This window comes from Perca flavescens, chromosome 3 (assembly GCF_004354835.1).
Source record: "Perca flavescens isolate YP-PL-M2 chromosome 3, PFLA_1.0, whole genome shotgun sequence".
NCBI lineage: Eukaryota > Metazoa > Chordata > Actinopteri > Perciformes > Percidae > Perca > Perca flavescens.
The window spans coordinates 18,445,789-18,459,838 of NC_041333.1; the positions used below are offsets into that span (position 1 = coordinate 18,445,789).

General features: G+C 38.8%; 1 protein-coding gene across 1 annotated transcript; it reads left to right on the forward strand.

The window, feature by feature from the left end:
• The first annotated feature begins 7,095 nt into the window (after nucleotides 1–7,095).
• On the forward strand, nucleotides 7,096–13,985 carry aifm4 (apoptosis inducing factor mitochondria associated 4). The gene is made up of 19 exons (XM_028574480.1): nucleotides 7,096–7,227; nucleotides 7,933–8,011; nucleotides 8,120–8,229; nucleotides 8,336–8,445; nucleotides 8,909–8,953; nucleotides 9,107–9,188; nucleotides 9,396–9,508; nucleotides 9,643–9,729; nucleotides 9,833–9,924; nucleotides 10,083–10,213; nucleotides 10,441–10,556; nucleotides 10,663–10,734; nucleotides 11,070–11,133; nucleotides 11,235–11,311; nucleotides 11,612–11,729; nucleotides 11,874–11,972; nucleotides 12,070–12,145; nucleotides 12,230–12,334; nucleotides 12,728–13,985. Exons 2-19 carry the CDS (start codon nucleotides 7,935–7,937, stop codon nucleotides 12,756–12,758), a joined length of 1,605 nt encoding a protein of 534 aa, XP_028430281.1. The 5' UTR covers nucleotides 7,096–7,227; nucleotides 7,933–7,934; the 3' UTR covers nucleotides 12,759–13,985.
• The last annotated feature ends 65 nt before the right edge of the window (nucleotides 13,986–14,050 follow it).

Genomic DNA, 14,050 nt, shown 5'->3' on the forward strand with positions numbered 1-14,050 from the left:
TTAACCACACCCTCGACCTTGTGCTGGCATATGGTATTGAAATTGAGGATTTAATAATATTTCCGCAGAATTCGGTATTATCAGATCATTTTTTAATTACTTTAGAATTCTTACTACCTGACTATAATAAATTAGATAAAAGCTTCTACACTAGATGCCTATCTGACAGTGCTATAGCTAAATTTAAGGAAGATATTCCAACAGCATTCGACTCTATGTCATGCCTTAACATAACAGAGGACCTCTATGTTAACCTCAGTCCCTCTCAAATTGATACATTTGTAGACGGTGCTACGACTTGCCTACGGACGACCTTAGACTATGTTGCTCCCCTAAAAAAGAAGATGATAAAGCAAAGAAAACTAGCACCTTGGTATAACTCCCAAACTCGCAAATTAAAACAAATCTCGCGAAACCTCGAAAGTAAGTGGCGTGCCACCAAAGTGAAAGAATCCCGTTTGGATTGGCAAGAAAGTCTAAAAACCTATAGGAAGGCCCTAAGAAAAGCCAGATCAGACTATTACTCTTCACTAATAGAAGAAAATAAGAACAACCCAAGGTTTCTTTTCAGCACTGTAGCCAGGCTGACAGATAGCCACAGCTCTATTGAGCCATCTATTCCTCTAGCATTGAGTAGTGATGACTTCATGAGCTTCTTTAATGATAAAATTATAACAATTAGAGATAAAATTCATCACCTTTTGCCCTCAACTTCTAACAGTTTACCTTTAAATGCAGGACCGCTAGAAAGAACGACTAGTCCTGACATATACTTAGACTGCTTTTATCCTATAGGCCTCCAACAATTAATGTTAAAGATATCCTCAGCTAAGCCATCTACCTGTCTCTTAGACCCCATCCCAACGACACTACTCAAAGAAGCGTTACCTGTGGTAAACACTTCATTACTAGATATGATCAATATGTCCTTATTAACAGGTTATGTACCGCAGTCATTTAAAGTAGCTGTGATAAAACCTCTTCTGAAAAAAACCACCCTAGATCCTGAGGTCTTAGCAAACTATAGACCTATATCTAACCTTCCCTTTCTATCCAAGATCCTTGAGAAGGTAGTTGCTAATCAGTTATGTGATTTTCTACATAGCAATAACAATAGTTTATTTGATGATTTTCAATCAGGATTTAGAAAGAATCATAGCACAGAGACGGCACTGGTGAAAATTACTAACAACCTTCTAACTGCTGCAGACAAAGGACTTGTCTCCATTCTTGTTTTACTAGATCTTAGTGCTGCATTTGACACTATTGACCATACCATCCTGTTACAGAGATTGGAACACTTAGTTGGCATTAAAGGAATCGCACTAAGTTGGTTTAAGTCCTACTTTGCTGAGCGATCCCAATTTGTTAACATTAATGATAAACCCTCCAAGCACGCTAAAGTTAGCCATGGCGTTCCTCAAGGCTCAGTGCTTGGACCAATTCTATTTTCCTTTATATATGCTTCCTTTAGGTAATATTATTAGGAAACACTCAATTAACTTTCACTGTTACGCAGACGATACCCAATTATATTTGTCAATTAAGCCAGACGAAAGTGGTCAGTTAGCTAAACTTCAAGCGTGTATTAAAGATATAAAATCTTGGATGACCCAAAATTTCCTGATGTTAAACTCAGACAAAACCAAAGTTATTGTGATGGGACCAACGCACCTCCGAACTTCATTATCTAAAGATATAGCTACTCTGGATGGTATTGTCCTGGCCTCCAGCACTACTGTTAGAAATTTAGGAGTTATTTTTGATCAGGATATATCCTTCAATGCCCACTTAAAACAAACCTCAAGAACAGCCTTTTTCCATCTTCGTAACATTGCCAAAATTAGGAATATCCTTTCTCAAAACTATGCTGAAAAACTAGTCCATGCATTCGTTACTTCTAGACTAGACTACTGCAATTCCTTATTATCAGGTTGCTCAAATAAGTCCCTTAAGACTCTCCAGCTGATCCAGAATGCTGCAGCGCGTGTTCTCACAAGAACTAAGAAAAGAGATCATATTTCTCCTGTATTAGTTTCTCTGCATTGGCTTCCTGTAAAATACAGGATTGATTTTAAAATCCTTCTCCTGACCTACAAAGCTCTAAATGGTCAAGCACCATCATATCTAGAAGGGCTCCTAATACCTTATTGTCCCACTAGAGCACTGCGCTCCCAGAATGCAGAGTTACTTGTAGTACCTAGAGTCTCTAAAAGTAGAATGGGAGCAAGAGCCTTCAGCTATCAGGCTCCTCTCCTATGGAACCAGCTCCCGATCTGGGTTCGGGGGGCAGAAACTGTCACCTCATTCAAGAATGAACTTAAAACTCTCCTATTTGTTAAAGCTTATAGTTAGGGAGTGAGGAGTTGCAGCGTCCACCTATCTGGCCTACCTGCTTCTCTTCATAATTGTTAGATTAATAACATATAACAAAAGTAGAGGGAGGCAGGCCAGCACAGCCCGATCCGGCAGGGGAGAGTTCAAAGCCCGAACAGGCTACCTCTCTTTATGTCCTGTCTGTCTTAGTTATGCTGTTATAGTTTTATACTGCTGGGGGACTTCCTTCCTTCCTTTGACACACTGAGCTGCTCTCTCCTCTCCCTTTCTATTACCATTTGTGTGCATCCCGTCCCAGAAATGCTTGTTATTAATCCTAGCTTCTGGGGAGTCCTTATGTTTTTTCCCCCAGCGTATTTCCTTGGAGAACGTTGGCTCCAAGATCCTGGTTGCAGCTGTCGCCGTGGTCCTGCTGCACTCCCTGCTGAGCTCAGCGGTGCCCTGCAATGTCATGCTGTTTCCTGCTGAACCCTGCTGCTTCAAAGTCACTGTTTCATTATTAATTTGACTATTATCGCCACTGTTCATTAGAACCCCAACCGGCCCGTCAGACACCGCCTACCAAGAGCCTGGATCTGTCCGAGGTTTCTTCCCAAGAGGGAGTTTTTCCTCGCCACTGTCGCACTACTTGCTCTTGAGGGAATTACTGTAATTGTTGGAATTGTTGGGGCTTTGTAAATTATAGAGTGTGGTCTAGACCTACTCTATCTGTAAAGTGTCTCAAGATAACTCTTGTTATGATTTGATACTATAAATAAAATTGAATTGAATTGAATTGAATCACTACCACACTCAAATCAAGCAGATTGGTGGTACATGATATCCATACTAACATTTTTATAGTAGACTCATATTTTTTTGTTGTTGCTACAGACACACGTATAGCACTAAAAGTAGTAGTAGTAATATCAAAAACTGCTGGCATTGAATATCTGGTCAGATTTATAATCGTAATCTTACTCAGAACAAAATGTTGCCAAATTTTGACTGTATTTTATTTAAGGTGCATATGGCTGCTTGTATTTAGACAACATTTAATGTTAAAACTCTTTTGTTGAATATAGAAGTTTTTTTATTATTTGTATTTTATTAGTGTCCAGAATCTCATGTACACATATTTCAATTTTTCTGATTCTATGACAAACCACATACTTATTATTTTACTTATTCAAGTATAGAGGTTAAGATATGAGATAAACAAACAGATGTACAAATGAACCAACAAAAATAAAACCATAATAACACAACTATAAATAAAACAAGGAGACATCACTTTCAATATAATGAAGAAATACAGTCAGGCCATTCATCTGAGACATAGTTGTACCACTTCTGCCACTGTTCAAGAAATATTTCCATTTTTCGGTTAACATGAGCTGTAATCCGCTCCAATCTGTAGATTTCTGTTACAGTATCTCTCCATGAAGTAATTGCTGGACACTCTGGTAGTAGCCATTTTCTGGTAATAGCCTTTTTACCGGCCATTGCATTTATCAAGTGTTTGTCCCCTTTCAGCCAACTTTGAGGTGTATTTCCGAGATATATATAGAAGGATTTTGTATACAAAACAAGTTAGTGTTTATGTTTACTAAAACTCAGGTGTTGTATAGGGACAAGTATCCTTACCTACCCTTCTGTCAGGTTGCTCAAATAAGTCCCTTAAGACTTTCCAGCTGATCCAGAATGCTGCAGCACGTGTTCTGACGAGAACTAAGAAAAGAGATCATATTTCTCCTGTTTTAGCTTCTCTGCATTGGCTTCCTGTGAAATTCAGGATTGACTTTAAAGTCCTTCTCCTGACCTACAAAGCCCTAAATGGTCAAGCACCATCCTATCTAGAACAGCTCTTAGTACCTTATTGTCCCACTAGAGCACTGCGCTCCCAGAATGCAGAGTTACTTGTGGTTCCTACAGTCTCTAAAAGTAGAATGGGAGCCAGAGCCTTCAGCTATCAGGCTCTTCTCCTGTGGAACCAGCTCCCAGTCTGGGTTAGGGGGGCAGACACCATCACCTCATTTAAGAATAAACTGAAAACTCTCCTCTTTGATAAAGCTTATAGTTAAGAAGTGAGGAGTTGCAGCGTCCGCCTAACCCGGCCCACCTGCTTCTCATCGTAGTCATCAGATTTATTGATCATATAATCAATAATATAGTGAGAGTAGAGGAAGGCAGGCCAGTACAGCCTCTCATCAATGTTTTCATTTGTTTCCTTTTGTAGGCATCCTGTCCCAGAACTGCTTGTTACTAACCTAGCTCTGGGGAGTTTACTCCCCGGAGTCCTTCCCTTCAACGCCCGGCCGCGTCCTGCTGAATCTGCAGCACCCACCCATGCTCTGCAGCGCCACGTTTCATCCCGCAACGTCCTGCTGTGACATGAACTACAACGACTACTTTCAAAGTCCCTGTTCCACTATCTTTAATGCGACTATTATCGCCATCACACCCCCAACCGGCCCCATCAGACACCGCCTACCAAGAGTCTGGGTCTGCCGAGGTTTCTTCCTAAAAGGGAGTTTTTCCTTGCCACTGTCGCAATAGCCATGCTCTTGTCCAAAATGCTTGCTCTTGAGGGAATTACTGTAATTGTTGGGGCTTTGTAAATTATAGAGTGTGGTCTAGACCTACTCCATCTGTAAAGTGTCTCGAGATAACTCTGTTATGATTTGATACTATAAATAAAATTGAATTGAAATTGAATTGAATTGAATTGAATTGTATCCCAAAACAAATCCGAAGGTACCCAGCCCTGAACACACAACTTTCCAAAAACTGGTTAGACTAATTATATCCTGTGAAAGCCTGAAATACCTGTTGATCAAGCAAAGACACCCAATAAAAACTTTACATCCGTCCGTTACAACCTTCGCATCAGTCTAATCCTCTTTGTGATTCAATTTCAAAACCACCTTCAATATTCACGTTAGAATAAACAAAATGATATGTTCTGATATCCTAAATTATATGTTGAAAAAAGACAGACTGGAGACTTTGTTTTTGGAGACAGAAGCCAAAGCGGTGAAGAGAATAATTATAATGAATTTCATTTATCAGTACTTGTTAGCTTTGTGCTCAAATAATATAATGACCACCAAGGTTTTGTTAAAATGTACTATATTATTTCCTGCAGAAACACTATAAAATGCACCATAAAATAGGCTACGGTCCGACGTACGATAGCACATGAAGGCAACATTGCTTTCTCATTCGTCACAAACCACCGTGGATTATGGGAATAGTAGTCACATAGAGAATATGTAACGCATAGCATGACATGCAGGGTACTTTGATTTAACACAAAATCTATTACACTGTATTGTTTGATATTATAAGTGGGCTTGAAACATAATGACCAGGACTATTTGACTATTCACTGTTGATTCATTCATTGGAAGTGGGGAAAAATACATCGCTGCGCTCATTCAAGAGAAAGCCTGGCCATGGACATGAATGACTGCTGAAGCCTAATATTTGGTGACATAGCGCCACCATCCGGTAAAAAGTAATTTAAACAGCAGCCTGCCCCTCAGGGCCCTTCAATTGTCCTGTCATTGGTAGCCCATTGTCAGCAAGTAAAAGTGAATGGGTGTTTTGGCCTCTTGAAGGCCCCACCTGAGTGAGACTGAGTGAAGGTGAATATACAATTTTTTTTTAGGGCCAATGTTATTGGGTGAATGACTGACTGGGATACACATTCATCAAACTGCATTTTCGGTCTACTTTTTAATTAGCCTATTTATTTTTAACATAAAACAAATAGCAAATACAGCCTATCTTGCATCAAAAACAAATACATAACTATACAATTTAAAAAAAGACATATATACACATATACTGTACATACATGTCAATTACTATATGTAACCTAACTGTAATACAAGAACAAATCACTTCTATTTCAGTTCAAATAAATATTTCATCCTATAGCCTATCAGGAAATAAAAAAACCAAATAGTATTAGATTATGATGTCATAGAATAATTCAAAAACAATTTATATTGTCAGGATCTCCCATTTATTTATTCTGAGCTTTTTGCTCTATCTTTAGTAGGCTGATTATCTTTTCCTGTAAACAATAGGCTAATGTTTGAGAAAACCAGCTTTTTTGGAGTATCAAATAGGCTATAGACTATATAGCCTAAACTTTGCCGAGCACATTGAACACAACAGAGTTCAATAATGTATTTTGATCATCTTGAAAACCGTTATTAATAATTTTAAGAGGGGATAAAGGTAGCCTAATAGGATTGCTTGTTTAGATAACCAAATCTGCCACCTATATTGCCAAAAGGACGCGACAACTGAACAATACCAAAATAAATGCATATTTCCTTCTCATCGGAACAAAATCAATCTACAGATATTCCTCAGTTATTCCCCATAATTTATAGGCTAGGCCTACTTATAATATTTTATAGACTATCCGTGAGGGTGAGTGTTTGAATCATGGTTTTAACAGTTTATCCATGGGTGTGGGTGGGTATAGGTTGTAGGAGGAGCGCGCGGGTAGCAAAATTACGAATCCCACTATGGCCACGCCAAGACCCGCCCTACGAAGCAGCTCGATTGGTTGGGGTTAGGCATTTCACCTCGAGTGGTTAAGGTTAGGGTTAGGGGATTGGTCAGGGGATAGGACCTGTACATGTAAGCATGGACGCCTGGCCAATAGTAGTGTGTGAATGCTATTGAAGGGCGGGTCTTGGCGTGGCCATAGTGGGATTCGTAATATCGCGCGCGGGTAGCATGTGATTCCGGCTAGCTGTCACGCGGGCAGTTCTGCGCACGCTCCTAACGTCCCGACCAACGTGTGTTTGTTCCTACGAACAACACACAACACTGCCGAGGATCCGAGGCAGACGCATAATTTCTGACTGTTGTGGCGGAAGAAAGCAGGTGAGCAGCACAGCTACATGTGTAGAGGTCTCACTTTTCAGTAATGAATGTAGCCTAGCTATAGGCTTCATGTATTACATGAAAAGAGACGATTGTGCTAAAGGTGAAGAATGGGAGTTTGTTGAAAAGCCGGTTTTGCAATGTTGGATTTCACGCCTTCAGGTCACTTTGTATTCGGTCAACTTCACAGCAATATCCACTTCATGCGTGGACAAAGAATAGCCTACAGCGCGAAATATGTTAGCTTTTTATTTGCATGTTTGTTGTTTATCTTACATTATCATATTTGTCTTTATTGTATGTTTTGTCTTTTGTCCCTAAAGGAGTAGATGAACGACCACACCATAGCATTCAAGAATCTAAGTCTCTCAAAGAAAACACAGCAAACAGGCTTAACAATAGTTAAATAAATGTTGCACAAATGTCAGTTTATAGTATCTTACCATTACATAATGCTCATCCATGGAATTAATCTAAGGTTATTTTAACCCTATGGTTAAAATAAAGAGTAAAAAAACAAAGATTAATGACATAATATACCTTGAAAATAAACTACACATGCAACTCTTCATTACCTATTTCATGTGTCTCCTTTGCAGAACCTGTTAATGGTCCACCGGAAGCTATTATAATTTATCTAGTTATAATTTAAGCCTGTCGGCCTAACAATAGCCATGTTTTTTTAATGTGGCTCATGTCTTGCAGTAATGCATCAGGGCCAAGATGAGTACCAGGAGCAGGTGACTGGGATGGTATGTCAGGAGGCTGACCTGAAAGATGGACAGTAAGTCAAAGACTTTTGATATAGCCACTGCTATCAGTGATGATGTTCCAAACTTTCATGAACTCAAGATTTTTTTTCTTTACAATTTCTCCCCCTGTGTTTACAAAGGATGAAGGAAGTGACCGTGGGGGACCAGAAGGTGTTGCTTGTCCGTACACAGGGTCAGTACAGTGCTGTTGGAAGCCAGTGCTCTCATTACAATGCTCCTCTTATCAAAGGTAAACCTTCGATCTCTATATACCCATATCTAAAATAATAGCTTCATTAAATATGTTGCATTGAATCTGAGAAGTGTTAATTAATAATAATTCTCTAATAATCCAGGAGCACTTGTTGGTGACAGGGTGAGATGTCCCTTTCATGGTGCATGCTTTAATGTCAGAACTGGAGATATCGAAGAGTATCCAGGTCTGGACTGTCTGCCTAGTTATAAGGTAAAACATGTCGGTAGAGAGCAATTTACTGCTCTTTTAATATGCATGAAATCAAGAAGAGAGTTTCCCTCCAGTTTAAAATTTAGTCACATTTGAGATGGTCTACTTGCACATTATTTCAATGTAATTGGTACAAAAACACTTTGTCCAAACTATGGATTTAAACTTGAAAGCTGTCATTTTAAACAAAAACATGCAGTCATTTAATAGATAAAAGATTAGATTGAATGTCTCGATGGAAGGTAGCTCACAACCATTTACTACCAAACTGTACCACAATTCCTTTTTTTTTTGGCTGGTGTCAACATTTCATTTGCTAAAGATCATTGTCCAGAAACACTGATTTTGGCCTTGTAGACAAATGACCCCCACTGTGTTTTGATCTATACACTTTTGGAAAATAAAAAAATAAAAAATAAAAACATTCTGTAACTACATTTCTTTCTGTTTTTTTATTTTACAGGTAAAAGTTGAGGATGGCAAGGTGTATGTTTCCATCAACAAAAATGTAAGTGATGGCAAATTAAATAACATTTTGAACATGGGGATCCTTTATTTAAATTATTTACAATTATTTTGGAATATATGTTTGCTGGGGACTTTGTTTTTGTTGGTTTTCTTGCCTGTGCTGAAATGTACATGTACAATTTGTGTCTCTCAGTCTCTGAAGTTGAAGAAGCGGGTGAAGGAAATGTGCAGCATGGTCCCAGACATTAAACACACTGTCCTGCTGATTGGAGGAGGTAAGGAACTATATTTAATACATATAAGGGATACATAAAAAAAAAAAAAGTATGTATTTGGGGGGTCTCCCAAATCCCTTCTAGTAGGATTAAAAAAATAGACCAGTGCTAAAGTAAATCTGGTGGTCTAGTGTGCCTGCTATAAACTCCATCACTGAATGTACCCTTTGAAAAATTGCATACTGAATATAAATGTTGGGATTTCAGGCCCTGCCTCCCTGGTTTGTGCTGAAACACTGCGGCAGAACTGCTACCAAGGTCGAATCATTATGGTAACCAGAGACAACCTGCCTCCATTTGACAAGCCCAAACTGAGTAAGGTGAGAACTTAGTTAGAGAGGAGAGGTAACCTGTTTTCATCCTTCCTTGTTTGTCTTTTTGAGTAAGTAGATCCTTCTGTAATTGTTTGTGTTTTGGATGTAAGTTTTTAGCAAATGGCATTGCCTCTTTTCAGGCTATGAATCTGGACAGCAGCAGCATCCTCCTCCGACCAAGTGACTTCTATCAACAGTATGGGATTGAGGTGTGGACACAGAAGGAGGTGAGAAGCAAGAAGAACAATTTATTTGTGATGTATTCTCACTGCCTTGAGGAAAAACGGATCCTCTCTTTGGTCATGTTAAGAAAAGTGTTTTGTGTTGCAGGTGGTGTCGGTGAACCCAGCTGATAAGGCGGTGAAGTTGGGTGACGGCACTTTGCAGCGTTACGACCAGCTTCTGATCTCAACTGGTTGTAGGTCAGAGTCATCATCCTGTTCCTCAAGTCTTCTACAAACACAAGCACATTTTTATATTGTTTTGTCACACTCGGGTTAGCCTACTGAACACATGAAAGACAATGGAAACATTGCTCTGACAACAGCAAAATGCAGTGAAGTCTTTGTTTGGTTCACAGAGCGCGGCCGCTCGGCTGTCCTGGTTGGGACCTGAAGGGAGTAAAGTTGCTGCAGAGATATGAAGACGCCAAAGAAATTCACAACTCCTGTCTGGGCCGGAAAGCTGTTGTGATCGGAGCCTCCTTCATAGGTTACCACATTCAGTTTCTCTCAACCTAGCAGGATGCGCATCTTTGCTTTTGTGTTATTATGTTGACATGATGCTACATTTTGAGGGTGACATTACCTTGTTCATAGCCACATCTCTCAATATTAAATCTGCTATGTAAATATTTGTGCAAGATAAAGCTACTTTACAACACATGTAGTCACACCAGTATTGCAGACTGCAGCTGAAGTGTTTTTCATAAACAATAGGTATGGAGGTGGCATCCTACTTATCAGGCAAAGCTGCCAGTGTGGCCGTGGTTGGCACTTCCGGATACCCATATGAGCGATCTCTGGGGCCAGAGATCGGCAAAATGTGTATGCAAGTAAGAAACAATAGTGATTGTAGTATGTCACTGTCATCGCTGCATTTTTTTAAATTATCTTTTATTAAATCAAAAAACACTTTAAAACACAGCTTCTTCTTTTAAGATGTTGGAGGAAGAAAATGTAAAGTTCTACATGAATGATGGAGTCACTGAGATCCAAGGGGAGAATGGCAAGGTAACTCTACTATTAGCATATATTCCTTGTTTTAATGTCATGGTAGGAAAAGTATAGGTGTTACTAATAACCTTAACAATGGCTCTGTTCTGTTTAGTCCCAGTAAGCTATGGCAGCGTGACAGTAAGTCAGCATGAACAATACCAGGACCCTGACACTTAAGCAGCTACTGTAAATGGAATCCAGCCATCATTAATTTTTGATTGCTTACACTTGGGTTTTTCCTACTTTGACATGTTAAAATGTCAGTGAGAAAAGCTTGTTGTATATGAAACAATAGAGTAGTGTATATTTTATTTTAGATCTCTAAATTAGTCTTTTTTTTTTTTCCCCAGGTGAAGTGCGTAGTGCTGAAGACTGGTATAGTCCTGGAAGCTGATGTGGTAATTGTCGGAATTGGTAATTTTTATATTATTCTTCAAAGTGTTGGAATATACATATTTTGTTATTAAAATCAAGTTTGCAGTTCTTTGCAATTCACAAAGATTTCTGTTTTTCAGGTGTAATCCCCAATTCAGACTTCTTGGCAGGAAGCAAGTTGGAAGTGGATTCAAGGAAAGCTGTGACTGTTGACAAGGTAACTAACACGCTAAGTAACATATCCAAACTTTAATCACTGACATAACTAATGAATCATAAACGTGGCTTTAGAGCTTAGGATTTATGACTAGCCTGATACGGTTACTGTTACGGTTCATTTTTATTGTCTGATTTTGGCCAAACATTAATATTGTATATTACTTTAATACCTAACCTTAATCCCTCCGCTAATTGTGTCCAGGGCACTGAAATAAATAGCTGTGTAAATATCCTGTATATGCATATCTTTGTGAGCCTAATGTTAAGGCTCCTGCTGTAAACTCTTTTATGTTAACAGTTCATGAGGACCAATATACCAGATATTTTTAGTGCTGGAGATGTTACCTCTTTCCCTCTGACCATTCGTGGAGACCAAAGGGTCAACGTGGGCCACTGGCAAATGTCACAAGCTCAAGGTAAGAGACTGATGGATTCAAAGGACCACAGCTTCATATTGTGTTGCATGTAGCCGTTAAGGCTGCGTCACGCATCTTTTCCATCCAAAATAATTTGATACCTGGGTTTAACCTTATCATGCATGTATTTTTTTTAACACTCAGGAAGAGTAGCTGCCCTGAACATGCTGAAGACACCCACCAAATGTGAGTCTGTTCCTTTCTTCTGGACTGTTTTACTTGGAAAGAGCATCCGATACACAGGTAGAGTATTTATTGAGGCAAGTGTCACTCTTGCATCAGAATATTTTAACCCACATAAACCCACCATACCAAGTCTCCTTTCATTTCCTCATTCTAGGCTATGGAGAAGGATTCACAGAAATCATATTCAAAGGCAGCGTGGAAGAAAGGAAGTTCCTGGCATTTTACATAAAGTGAGCAGCTGGGGGAATAACTCCTGATACAACTGGATATGATTGTATGCTTTGTGCTGAATTCTTTCATTTCTCCTTTAACAGAGATGAGGTGGTGGTAGCTGCGGCCAGCCTGATGTTTGACCCTGCTGTGGCTCGTCTTGCAGAGCTGATGGCTACTGGCCAGATCTTAACTAAGGCACAGGCTCAGTGAGTGGCATCCTGCTTTTACAAAAACTTGACTCTGTGTTTATATCCGGTACCTAAAATGCTGCAGCTGCACTATGTTCACCAGCTCGTCACTAACTTTGTCTGTCTGCCATTTTGTGTGTGACTGGTAGCGTACAGTGCATTTTTAGAACTTTTCACTGGGAAGAGCTAGTTTCCTTTTTTTTTTTTTTTATTGAACAATATTGATTATAACAGCTAACTATTATGCTGTAATTCAGTTGGTATAAACAGTCATGTAAACACTACACGGGTATAATTCATTAGGCTACTTTATGCTCAATGTAAACATCATATCCCAAATCACAGGGTGACTCATTACCTGGATACTACTCTTTTCTGAATATTTGTTTTCTTACTTCCTCATCTGTTCAGGGCTGAGGACCTGAGCTGGCTGCAGATGTAACCAGAGGTGTGCTGTATCCAGGAGATAACACCTCTCAGTGACGAAGGATGTCGTCTTTCTCCTAATTGTTCCTCTCTCCATCAAGTGTTACCAAATTAAGTTGCTCCATTTACTGCCTCAGGGCGTCTGAAAGCCAATCAGACCTCTTCTCTTATGCAGAGCTCTGTTACCATAGCAGCATGCAAAGCTTTATGCACTTAGTGCAATGGGAATATTCTGAGCTCTGTGTAAGGAGCACAACAGTCTGGATGACACAGCAGTTTTACTTGTATTCATTCCAAGTTTTAACTACAGCTGTACTAAAAGTGGGTCGTCCTGATCTCAATAGTCAGTCTCTGGTTAATATTAGCTACACAACAACATAAATATATCCAAAAAATTTTGTGAACTTGAAATTCCAAGATTCCATAAATATAAATGTAATAGTATTTTGTAATAGTCATTGTAAAATAATAATAGTAATTTTATCAACTCAAAACATTCCGAAAATACACACCACTCCACTTGTCTTAGTTAAAATATATTTCTGAGTAATTTAATGAGTAAAAAATCTAAAATACAAAGGTCAGTTTAAATACTGCACTCACCAAATATGGTGATGCACATGTTTATAAACAATTAAATTATAATTTTTTTAAACTTTTATTGTCAATACCAATTTTTAATTCAATGCTTAAATCGATCATACACGTTTAGCGGCAGACGTTTAACTTATTTAGTCTTTATCATACAACTTGAAATTTAAAGCCACATGAAGAGAATACGAAAGCACTTTGTGTAATCTGACCTTTTTACTTACTTAAAATGAAGTGCTTTTGTTATTTATTTATTTTTTATTATATGCTTTGTGGTCCATAGCTAAAGCTCAGGTATTGAACGGATCTGTTCAGGAGTTTCAACACCACTGATTGTTCACATCATACTCACTGTTGTCAGCCTGAGGATGGGTTTTCTGTCAGGATACTTTTCTTTTTGAAATGGTTTGTTACTTTGAGTACAATTAATCATTGTTCATCTGTAGATAACCTTTGCTACTTCATTTGTTTTAGATTTTCACAGTCTGAAAGGTGCTTTTGCAATGGTGTAATCTTCAGGTGCAGTTATGTATTTTTTTATTTCTGCTTTTGTTATTCATTGCTGGTTTGAGTCTGTGTCCCTGTTTCTGTCAAACTGGCCTTTTGTGTGCTCTTTTATAAACCACCCATTACCTGCAAGCAGGGCAGTCCACTCTCTGTAGTCTTTGAATTCTTGCATCAATCTGCAAATACTTATAATTATACACTTCAGTACCA

Coding starts and splice junctions, on each gene's coding strand:
- aifm4 (XM_028574480.1), top strand. CDS start 7,935: ATGCATCAGGGCCAAGATGAGTACCAGGAGCAGGTGACTGGGATGGTA. Junction 8,230..8,335: donor CAATGCTCCTCTTATCAAAG/GTAAACCTTCGA, acceptor CTAATAATCCAG/GAGCACTTGTTGGTGACAGG. Junction 12,146..12,229: donor TTCCTGGCATTTTACATAAA/GTGAGCAGCTGG, acceptor CTCCTTTAACAG/AGATGAGGTGGTGGTAGCTG.